The 12228-nt window shown below is 44.0% G+C and overlaps 1 protein-coding gene across 8 annotated transcripts in view; it reads right to left on the bottom strand.

The window, feature by feature from the left end:
- Window positions 1–6228: 6228 nt before the first annotated feature.
- Window positions 6229–12228, bottom strand: part of AHCYL1 (adenosylhomocysteinase like 1) — a 48953-nt gene continuing 42953 nt past the window's right edge. For 6 of the 8 annotated variants that reach the window (XM_044000893.1, XM_044000895.1, XM_044000897.1 and 3 more), the window contains 8 exons: window positions 12080–12168; window positions 11649–11719; window positions 11035–11129; window positions 10850–10948; window positions 10406–10474; window positions 9859–9937; window positions 8668–8788; window positions 6229–8298 (listed from right to left, as the gene is read on the bottom strand). In XM_044000893.1, the coding sequence (XP_043856828.1) occupies window positions 8292–8298; window positions 8668–8788; window positions 9859–9937; window positions 10406–10474; window positions 10850–10948; window positions 11035–11129; window positions 11649–11719; window positions 12080–12168 (630 nt within the window). In that variant the 3' untranslated portion in view covers window positions 6229–8291. Of the gene's footprint in view, window positions 8299–8663; window positions 8789–9858; window positions 9938–10405; window positions 10475–10849; window positions 10949–11034; window positions 11130–11648; window positions 11720–12079; window positions 12169–12228 lie in introns of those variants that run through there. The other 2 variants (XM_044000894.1, XM_044000896.1) reach the window with 1 other exon arrangement.

Below are 12228 nucleotides of genomic sequence, written 5' to 3'. Positions count from 1 at the left end.
TCCTGCAGCCCAGGCCCAGCTCTCGCACGGCTAGAGGGCCGCTTCTCTCGCGAGACTTGACCCCCGCCCCAGCCGCGCCCCCTCACTTCCGCCATAATGAGTGTGGCGGCGAACGGAGGAAGCCATCTTGAGAGCGGCAGCCTTCTGGGGTCTCAGCCTGGGACACCTCCGGAGCTGCCGGCAACACGACTCAGGGTCAGATTGTTGTAGTTCAGTCGTGTCCGACTCTTAGTGACCCCATTTGGGGTTTTCTTGGCAAAATACTGGAATGGCTTGCTCTTTCCTTTTCCAGCTCATTTTACAGATGAAGAAACTGAGGCCGACAGGGTTAAGTGACTCGCCCAGGGTCACACGGCTAATAAGTGTCTGAAGCCAGATTTGAAACTGGGAGATAGGCCCTGCCCTCCATCCACTGCACTGGTTTTTTATCAGTGCCCCTAGTGTGACCTTGGGCAAATCACTTAACCTGTAAGTTGCCAAGAAAGTGTCAACCTGCGCTGGTAGAGGGAGTTTTCCCACCAGTGAGTCCCCTATACCAAGGAAATGAAAAGCCCTGTCCCTGTCCCCTAAAAGGGAAAAAGGTCTATCTTCTAGATCAATTTGGGTGTGTGTGTCTGTGGAGGTGGCGGGGGCGGTATTTCCTTTTCCAATAAGAACACTGGTGTAGTCCACACCCTAGGTCCTGGGGGAATATAAGGGGTAGTACCAGGAGTTTACATCCTCATGGAGAGATAACACGGGCATACATGCATACAAAATACATAAACAAAAGATAATGGGGGAGGGGGGCACTGCGTTAGCAGGAAAGGTCTGCCGGCCTAGCTGGTACCCTGAGGGAGACAAGAAAGATTGTGTGCATGTGCCAGGTAAATCAAACCACCACTACCACGCAGACCACCGTCTTCCCTCATTGCTGATGGAGATTCAGTGCCCTGAATCTGAGAGCTCTGGGTATAGTAATGCTCTGCAGATATGCAGCCCCAAAACTGTTCCTGCAGGTGCTAGAATCAGAGCTACTGAAGACCCTGAAAATAAAGTTCTTGTCACCAAAGTCCCCATCCAACGGTTCAACATTAGAAAATGTGACAAGATTGCATTTTTTAAAAAATAGGCATTAACACCTGCTTTGCTAATGCACTCTGAGAACCATGCATGGGGTTATTCCATCTGACTAGAAGTGGAAACTTCCTATGTGTTCTGTACCCCCAACAGGATGTAGGCTTTTCCGTCTGTATCCCCAGCAAAGTGTTTTGCTTTAAAAAGTAAGTGCTCGAAAATGCTTTATTCATTTGTTCTCCAACAGCTGGGGGAGTCAAGAATGGCTTGATGTGGGAGATCCCGTTTAAAAACGGTGATGTAAACTAGGGATTCTCAGAGACAGGTGAGGAAGGAGTATGCAGTAGACATGGAGGACCGTTGGGTGGGAGAAAAAGAATGATATGGGCGAATGGAGTGTTCTTGTGTGAGAAACAAGGAGACTAACTTATGGTGGGGTGGAGCCAAGGTGGTAAAAGGTTTCAAATGCTAAATGTAGACGTTTGATCTCAGGAGTAATTGGGAACCTTAGAGGTAATAAGAATGTAATGACATAGTTAGACCTGTCTGTGCTTTGGGAAATCACTGGCAGGTATGTGGAAGATGGATGGAGAGGAAATAATTTGAGGCAGGATGACCAGATTATAATAATAATCCAGGCAAGAGATGGGGAGCCTAAATTGTGTGGATGGAGAGCTGACAGATGTAGATGTAAGTCTGGGGTAGAAATGACAAGATTAGCAACTGGCTACATCTCCAAGGTCCTTTCCAACTCAAAATCTCATCATCTTCCTTTTCTTCTCTTTCCCATTCCAATTGCCAGGAATATGGCCCCTGGAGCCCCATCAACATTTTTTCCTAGGCTGGTACCCAGGCTAAACTGACAATGGGGATGAAAGATTTGGCCGGGAAAGGGAGAGGGCTGAGAATGGGTCTATTTTAACATCAACATGGAAATTACACGCAAATTGGCATTTTGCTTCTGATATCAACAGATGATACTTATTTGCAATAGGCCTGCTTCCATTCCCTGGGAAATGGGCCAACACTATACATATATACATATATATATATACACATATATAAAATGTATATATGTATAATATTTTAAAATCTTTGAGTCAAGCTTTATCAAAACCCGAGTCAAGCAAATGAATGAATACCTGAAGGTCCACTGACTCATGTCTTCTAAAACTTTTCTAAGTCAAACTCATGACCTAGGTTATCTATCCCATAGTTAAGGGAAATTCTTCTAGAATTTAACTTCATTTAGTAGGCTCCTAGATTTAGAGCTAAAAGGACCAAATCCAACCTGTAGGCTTCAGTTTCCTTATGTGTAAAATGAACGGTTTCTACTACGATTCTCTAAGGTGCTCTCCAGCCCTAAATCTAGGGTTGTATGGTGAAGATCTGCTTTTTTCTTGTGCCACTAGACTGTTCTTAGGTTCCAAACCCTGTGATAGTAATGGGACTAGTGCATGTGTCTGTTCTAGCTCAAAGAGAGAGGCTGGTTGCCTTGGTATTATGAAAGTAAATCACCTGTACTGAACGACCTTGTCCAGGAGGAAGTAGAACACAGGCTGTGAGGGGAAGAAAAAAATTACCATTGCCCCTGGGTCAGAGATTGGAGAGGCTCCACTCAACCCTGAGAGAAGTAGCAAGAGGTGCAGCTTACTGAAAGGAAGGTCGACCTCACCTGAGCTATGAGCAAATATATAGCAGGTGGCTCTGTATATTGTTTCTGAATGAAGCAGTCTGCTTTGGTCTTATCTAATGCCAGATCAATCTATGATTCTACCAAATGCTTCATAAGCATTGATCAGGAATGAAACAAAAATAAAGCAGAATTCATGATCTTCTGGTTAGCAGCATCATTTCCTTTGGGAAGATGCAATATTACTTATGTTTATAGCAAAAGTTTGTGGAAAGCAGAGAAAGCATATTCCATTATATAATATGCACAGCATACAGAAGAAGCCAAACAGTCTAAAGGTCTGTTTCCTCATGGAATGAGTGGGTCCTAGTATTATTACCGAAAGACACCACCCAATTCTGATCTAAGACAGCCTAAGTTTAACAGGACAGAATGATCCCTTTGATCCTCACAAGTTGGTTTGTTTGGTGGCAGATTTGGCCTTGCTGCCCAGATGTCAAAGGACACAGGATATTCTCAACTCAGGGAATGGTAAAGGATGGGAAACAATGGACTATTCATGGGAACATCTAAGCCACAAAGACCTGAGGTGAAGGGCTGAGATGGTGGCCTGGTGAAGTCCACGATGGATAAAGAGGGCTTTCTTTGACACTAAAGACCCCAGTGACACTGACATAATAGATGAAGACATTTAAATTGGGTCCGCTTCCTAACCGGGAATGATAGCAAAGCTATGCATTTCCACTGTCTTCCCAGTAAACCCTGGTTTCTCATTAGACTAATAGCAGAATCATCCTACTTCATGTTCAGACTTAATTCTGTAAGAGCTTGTAACCATGCATCTGTTTTGTACTAAGGGATTATTCTCGGCCAGGTTTGGCCTAGACTACCTCTGATACCCTTATCTGTGGGTCTAGTGAGGCAGGAGGAAGAGTTAAAACGGATTAGAAAACATGTTGTAGCTATTTGGCTAATGGTCCGATCAGTGAACGGGCGCCATCTGGTGGACTTCCTTAGTGGCAGCAGCAGAGATCCAGTATCCTGGACCTTTCATCCAAGCAAGCACAAGTCGATATGGGATTGGCTCGGGGCAGGAGTGGAGCCCGTTGGCAATACTCTACTCTGGCATCGACTCCTATCATCGCGGACTAGTGAGGCACTTTAGGCTGCTGTTCAGGGCCAACATCGTGGGAATCGTCTCACGCTCTACTTGTGGTTATTCTCTAGAGGTGCCTCCTGACTTGGACCATGCTTCACTTCCAAGTCATCTTCTATGTTTCTCTGCAGCTACTGTAACCCTCAAACCGAGACCTCCAGAAACCACACACCCTAGAGGAACCAAACCAGTCCCCTTCTGAACTCCCAGTTAGTCAAGAAGCATTTATTAAGTGCTTACTATTTGCCAAGCACTGTGCTCTGTGTTGCACAAAGGCCATGGGGAAAAAAATGACCCGTTATCAGGGAGATCATGCAAAGGACTATGTATGTACAAGATATGAGCCATTGGAGGGAAGGCACTAGCAGTTGAGGGGGTGGGGGTGAAGGACCTCTGGCAGGTGTGTTTTGAGCTGTGTTGAAGGAAGCCTAGGAATCCAGAAGGCAGAAGAAGTAAGGGACAACATTGCAGGAATAAGGAAGAACCAGTGAAAAGGCATCAAGCTGGGAGACAAGTGTCAAGTTTTAGGAACAGCAAGAAGGCTGGAGTTGCAGGATCATATGATGTGTAATGCCTGGAAAGGCCAGGTTGTGAAGGGTTTTGATATTTGATCCCGGAGGGGATAGGGAACCACTGGAGTTTACTGAATAGGGAGTGGTCAGTATTGAGTATGGCAGTCAGACATGATTTAGAGATACCTGATTACTAACACACACACCCCCCCCCCCCCCCCCCCCCCCCCCGCCAAGTCCTGCCATAACTTTTGCTTTCCACCTCTTACTCTGGGACACATTTTCAAATCACTACCAATGATTCAGAAAAGGCCATATAAACCAACTGCCCTATGGTTCCACTCTATATCCATGACTCCTACAACTAACTCTCCTTTAGCTCCCACTCCCATATGCATAACTTACCCCACAGTAGTTTTAAGATACAAAAGGTCCCAAATAGCAACTTTCCCAACAGAGTACCATTTACAAGCCACCCCTATCTATAAGCACCACATGCCACACTGAAAAAAGCTGTCTATTTTTGAAGGTGGATATTGGTCTCCCTGCCTCCAGACTCCACACTCTCCAAGTTACCACACATACAAGTTCAGCAGATTCATATTCCTTAAGTTCTACTATAATTGTGACACTACCATGCTCAAGATGTTTCAATTGTTCCCCACCGCTTACTGATACCCAAAAAGCTTCAAATCATGCTTCTAGGATTCAAAAGCCTTTACAATCTGAACCTGACTTGACTTTCCAGCCTTATTTCCCAGCACTCCCTAACACAACCCTAATATTCTAGGCCAGTGGTTTTCAAAGCATGGCCCTAGAGCCCAGAGTCCCTGAGACCCAAGATCAAAATAAAAAATACTAAGATGTCATTTGCCTATCACATGCTCCTTCCTTTTCCAACCACCTGTGTGAAGTCAGATGTATCACATCAGAAAATGCAAAAGCAAATAGAATTCATTTTTCTTCTATTAAGCCAGACATTAAAGAGATCCACAAAAATATGTAAATAATGCCACTCTTCTCCCTAAATTTCTCATTTTGGGAAAGTTATTTTTCACATTTATGTTAACATGCAATGATCTTACTATTATTTTTAAATGAATACATACTATTAAAATTTTATCATTTTAATTTATAACATGGTAAATATTGATAGATATAACCCACTTACACAAAAGCACTTTGGTAATTCAGTAATTTTTATGAGTATAAAGGAGGGGCAGGTAGGTGGCGCAGTGGATAGAGCACTGACCCTGGAGTCAGGAGTACCTGAGTTCAAATCTGGCCTCAGACACTTAACACTTGCTAGCTGTGTGACCCTGGGCAAGTCACTTAACCCCAATTGCCTCACTAAAAATTTAAAAAAGAGTATAAAGGAGTTCAGAAACCAAACATTTTAAGAACCACTGCCCTACAAGCTACAAGCTCTAGGAGCCTCCAAGATGGGCAGTGCAGCCCTAGTTGTGGTCCGGTGGTTGGGAGAACAAAATGAGAACATTGGTCATTATCTTCAGCCTCTGGGTTGATGATCCTGATCCTGCTGTTCTTGGTGCCAGGGACAGCCAGTTCCCTAACTCCCAAGGATCTGAGCTGCTCCTTCCTTCTCTGTCTTTCTACTGCACTTTGTTTTAAAGCAGTCCTAATTGCCTTATTTCAAAGATATCAGTGAGTCTTATTTTCCCTACTTCTTCCTTATCTCCTTGATGTCCGAGACCACATCTCAAACAGCTTCAATTCCTTTGTAACACAGAGGATGATGTAGGCAGGACAATCAGTATCTGGTGCATGTATGTAGCTTTGACAAAGGACTTTTCAAGCAACAGGTTATAAAAGAAACTGTATTCCCACCAAGAATGAGGCAGATTACCAGGTATTTTCTAATCGACTTTAATGATTATTGCTTATCTGCAAGGATTAATATTGCATTCATTAAAAATCATTCATATACAAAATAAACCTATTCCATCCAGGTTGCTCTCCACATGCTCCCTCTGATCTAAGACACCTCATTCCATAATGTCCTTTGTTACATGGCTTGAACAAAGATGGAGCCCTTATCTAATATTCCTATTGAGAGAGTAATAGATATGGGAGCAGGGAAGTAGACCAGAGGGTAGCATGAACCTGGGCTATTTCCCTCCAACAGAGAAAGTCAGTGGGGACACTGATGGTCAAAATACCTCCTAATGAGGGTGGTGGTATCCGTTCTCTTTGCGAACAGATACACACTGGGTCTGCCTTAGGAAAATGGGGTTCCAACAGCATCTATGGCGAAGAAAGCATGGTCACACTGATAAAGAATTGAATGCGGTAAAAAGGAAGAGGAGAGGAAAAGGAGAACTATTTTGGCATGAGGCACTGTCTCCTGATAGGAAGGAACAGGTTGGAAGCTTTCTTTTCTTGTGTTCCTGGTTGTAATTTCTGTTTCTCTGGTCAGTAGCAGTAGAGAAATCAAAGACCTAAATTCCCAATACCAACTTATGAACCAGTTCAATAATAGTACCATTGTTCAAAGCTAGTTGAGGGTGATTAGGGTTTTGAACACGTATGTACTTAAAAGCCACTGAGCCAGCTCAGTTTACCATGCAGAGACACTGGCAAGCTGGGCATATGGTTTAAAGATGTATTTCTCTGGTGCTTCAGAGAACAGCTCTGTGGGTGTCTGACAAGTATGAGCCAGGACCTACTAGCCACCTTCTTTGGAAGGATGAACTCCGAATGCAGACCTTAATTTCCTTTTGCTGGATACACCACTCAAAAGTGACACCAGAGTGAACTGTCAGGCTAATCTCAACAGAGCCTGAAGCTGCAGACAAGTCACTCTCTCACCCCCAGCTCCATCTAGCAATGTTCTCCCTGCCCACTCCCCCAACGACCCCAGCTATGTTCAGGGATAGATATGCAGCTGAGCAGATGGGTGCTCTTTAGGGACACAGCCTCAGAAAGCAATTCCGTGCTTTATTCTGAGTGACTGTTTAATAAATTCGTCTTCAGTACAAGCAATACAGTGGAAGAACTGATGGAATGAGCGGCTATGGCCCCAATTTACTGACACTATAAAACTGTGGGCTAAAAACAAAGAGGCCTCCCATAGAGACTGAGCCCAACAGCTGATGAGACATGGCTCTGCACCCTCCTTATTAGGTGTCTAGAGGAGGAGGGACCGGCACCTACCAAGTGCCAAACAGTTCCACAAGTGTTAACTCTAAAAATTTTCCTTAAAAAAAATTGTACAACAGAAACTGGTGTTGAAAGAGAAATTTCAGTTGAGTCAGGTACAGTCTGGCTAAAAACTAGAGAAGAATGCAGAAGGCGCCCTGGGAGTGGTCTGGGTGGGCAGCTGGGCTTTGGACAGGCCTCCACTCGCCAGCACTCCTCTGGACCAGTGCCGGTGCCTTGCACAAGAGACAGGGCCTGTGACTTCTGAGGGAAATCAACAACCATGCAGAGCCTACATCTCACCTACCCAGCTGGGAGGTACTGCCTTTGCTCCTCCAACAGTTGTGTAGAAGCCCTGATTCAGCAGCTAAGAAATGGGCTCTTTTAAGGCAATTTAGACATTGCAGATTGTTCCACAGAGAAAAGAGTACCTTAGTGTTTTCTGTTATTAAGGTACCCCATTAAGACTAAGGTGCCCCAGGATGGGTAAAGGTAACTATAGGAAAGTATCACCCCTCCTAGCTAGGAAAATGAATTCCTTCTGTAGTGACTAGGGTCAGAAATCTTGAACCCTCGGTTTCATCTGTAAAGCTAGGAAACAAATCCCTGTGCGGTTTAGCGAGCTTGGACAGACAAAGACATGGGAAAAGGAGTATTAAACCACAGCGAAAAGAAATTCAAGAAAAGAGTAAAATGAAAATAAACGTTATTTTAAAAAATATTTCTTTAAAAGTTATGTGGTTCTGTGTGGACTGGTCCTCTGCAATATGGTCCATCAGTATCTGTAATAAAAGGAGATTAATTGGTCAGTTCTTGCCTTTCATTTGAGAGAAGTCAAGAAGAGGCTGATTCCAATACACTTCTCACTCCTTTCAGCAGCTCAAGTTAGAAATTCTTACCTAGCCAGAAAGACTCACTCCTTCAGCACTGTTCTTTTTCACAAATCCCTATTTCTGATAACAGAAGCTAGGACTCTCACTGCCTCCCACTTTATTGACACCATGTGAGGTACGATTTCTTTGCCTACTTCAGAAGCAGAGTTCTTATACCCTTGCCAACCAGGCCCATCATCTGGTCACCTTTGCAATGGGCTAGAGTTGGAGAAGGGCTTACTTCACCTCCCCTTTTGCTCCTCCGCCTCCCAAGGTTACCTGTAATAATTGGGCTTGAATGGCCCATTTTTGTTGAGTCCCAGATATTTTGCTTGGTCATCTGTCAGCTCTGTCAGGTGGGCATCAAATGAAGGCAGGTGCAAACTGGCCACATATTCATCTAGAAAGAGCAAAGAAGGAAGCGGAACAGGCCGGCTGCTTCACCTGAGGACCACTGCTCTCAGACTCCTTCCCATTGACAGGCTTTCAGGAAGCAGCTAGACGGGGTAACTAACTATAGTGTAAAATGTCCTTGGTTAAAATAGCCACTGGGGATTGTTGGCCCAACAACCGAACACCCACCTTTTCAGATGACTGTTGTAAGCATGTTATCTATCCAGCCAGACCTCCCCAATCTATACTTGTGAAGTAGATTTGTTGGAACCCAAGTCTAACATGAGATTTTACATGTGTCCCTATTAAATTTCATCTTATTAGAGTTGGCCCATTATTCTAGCCTGCCAAGACTGTTTTGGATCCTGACAATGAATGTGCTAACAACTATTTTTATTAACTTTGTGTTACCTGCCTATTTGATAAGCATGTCATCTATGCCTTTATCTGAGTTACTGATGAAACTGCTAAGGGCAGATCCCATGGGCACTCCACTAAAGACTTTCTTCTGTCTTCTAACTTACTAACATTAAGCCATTAATGATTATTCTTTGGTTTAGCTACCATTCAACCAGTTTTGAATCGAACAGTACCAATCATTTAATCCACTTCTTTCCATCTTGTCCATGAGAATGAGAAATTTCTCAAATGTTTGGCTAAAGTCTAAGTAAACTCTATCTGTATCATTCTCCAGTTCTTCTAGGATAGTGCCCCTCTCAAGAAAGGAAATGAAGTTAAGCTTACCTTGTACAGTGACATCCATTAGAGGATAAAGTTCACAAAGGCAATAACCAATCTCAAATTTATATAAAGTTTCATGGTCTACACAAAGCACTTTCCTTACATCAAGCCACAGGCTACCGGTAAAGCAGGTATTTTTCTCCTCATTTTATAAATGAGGAAAGGCCCAGAGTAGTTAAGTGATTTACTTTGGGAAGCATTTTTATGAACCAGGCCATGAACTCAAGTCTCCAGACTCCAGGCCCAGGTGCTGCCCTCATTAGGACAATTTGGAAAATTGCGAGATAATGCACACGGCTGGACAGTCTGGACAAATTCCTGCTGCTTTGCACTCACCCATCTTCTTGGGCAGCAAGTACACATCCTGTTTGTAGCGTCCTTCTGGGGCATTGTAGAGTTCTATCAGAGCCAAGGCCTGTGGTGTATAAAAGGAGAAAAGATGAGAACAAGAACCAGTTCTTGCACAAGAGCACTGGTCCAGGCTAACAGGAATCTCTAAGAAGTTCTATTTGATAGGATTTTTCAATGCACTGGCCTCAAACTGTGCTGGACAACAGCCAATACTGCACGACCAGGATCTATTTAAGCTCTGAGCAAAGGTAAAGAGGAAAGAAAACTCTGTGCAGCCCAGGTGTTTTTCAAATAGAAACCAAGCACTAATTCTGCCTGGTTGAGTTTTCCTCTCTCCTTTAGGAGAGCATTTTAGATTATCCCTTGTTTCAGGATGATTTGAGAAAAACTCCAGAACAGGCATGTGGTAAAGGCAGTGGTAGATAACCACCTGTTCAAATATTAGTACAAATTTCCCTATGGTTGTAAGAACTCTATCTTGTTCCATCAATTTCCATATTAGGAGAAAAAGGCAAGGTCTCCAGTCACATACCTGGGTCGTAGCTGTGATAGAAAGAACGAAAGTGGGAACTGTTGAACAGCTCAGGTTGAGCAGGCGACCCTGAAAATGCATCAAGAAATATAAGGACAATGGTGAGGATCAGTTCTGTTGCTACTCTTAGTTGTAAATCCAGGTGACACAGGGCCCAGCCTACTATTGGATGGGATTCAGAGCCTCTACAGGCTCAAGATGAAGAAAAGCAAAGTGTGTTGTTTGATCTAAGTCCTAGGTCCCTGTCCCCCTTTCTCCACCCCACCCCTGCCCCAGTCCCTAATGCCCGGTGCTCCCTTTGCAACTAAAACTGGGTCTAAGGAGTAAGAGCTGATTAACAGCTTTTTCCAGAATAAAACCATTAAAAGTTCCATTCCTTTCTCTCTACCCTCCTACCACACACAGGTCTCGCTATCCCCTATCAAAGCCAGATCCCTTGTGTACCTCTGCCAGGAGGACAACACGCTTGCCATCTGGCCAAATGACATGGTCCACCTGAGAGCGAACTCGCTCCCAGGTCAATTCCGGTGTCCGGAGGCTTGTCTGAAAGCAAGAGAACAAGCTGAATTGTAGTTGTGAAGCAAAAGAAGAGAGTGGTCACTCAGGGGCAAAGGAAAGAGGAGCCTTACTACATCAATTTCGGTATTGGAGTGGCCCATGTTGCACACGATGCAGCTATTCTTCATTCGGTCCAAATGTTCCCGAGTCACCACATTTTTATTTCCTGAAGGAAAGAAAAGAGTGACTTAGCTAAAGGTATACCAAGGAACTAAGGTACCAGTGGAAAGGCTGAATGGTTCTTCCATCAGCCATGGCATGGGGGAATCTTCCAACATTTAGGTTTGGTCACAAGGCTAAGCAGATCAAAGAAGCCAGAAGGGGATCAAAGCTTCCCCACTCTTTATAAGTCCTGCTGACCCAGTTTTCTGGGTCAAAAGAGTATAAAACTAAACACAGGCCTCTCTTGCCTTGTAAAAGTTCCAAATGCCAGAATATGTCTCACACTTTGCTTGTTCTTCTAGGTCAATAATTCTCAAACTTTCTGCTCTCAGGACTTTTTTTACACTTAAAAATTATTTTACTGTATTAAAATTTTAAATGTCTTAGTAAATTATGAAAATAGGTTTTGCCTCAAGTGCCCCTCTAAGGGTCTTGGGGGACCCCCAAGGTCCCTGAACCACAATTTAGAAAACCTGTGGCTCTAAGTTATAAGTCCTCCAGACCCATAAGCTTCTACACCTACCTGTACAAGTTATCACCACGTCCACTTGCCGAATGACTTCATTTAACTTCACCACCCGGAACCCGTCCATACTAGAAGAAGAGACTGGTTTAGTTTTCCCTTCACAGTGAGCACACACAACAGGCTATGCTGAACTACTGACTGTCTTTTGAAATAACCCAAGACTCCAATCTGAACAAGAGAAAGACAGACCAAAGACCCTGGAATCATGGGATGGTTTATCTGTAGACCACGACTACAAGGCTGCCCAAGAGAGGCTTTACTTCTCAGACTAGCCGAAGGTTTCCAAAATATGTCCTCTACATCCCTTCTGAGTTCCCTTTGCTATAAATGATATGTTGTCCACTTACAGGGCCAAAGGAGTACAAAGATCAACACTTCTATAGGGGATCTAGTATTCAATCTGGTGACAGGATCACTTTGTTCCTTACCAGGCCTGAAGAGCACAGATAGGGTCAATCTCTGTGATGTAGACTATTGCTCCAAGGGCCTTCAGAGCAGCACAACATCCCTTTCCCACCTGCAAAGCAAGACAAAGAGACTGGGCCTCTAAGCCTGAAGTGTTCAGAAAGGTTGGATG

This window comes from Dromiciops gliroides, chromosome 4, assembly GCF_019393635.1.
Source record: "Dromiciops gliroides isolate mDroGli1 chromosome 4, mDroGli1.pri, whole genome shotgun sequence".
Taxonomy (NCBI): Eukaryota; Metazoa; Chordata; class Mammalia; order Microbiotheria; family Microbiotheriidae; genus Dromiciops; species Dromiciops gliroides.
This window is presented reverse-complemented; position numbering and strand designations above follow the sequence as displayed.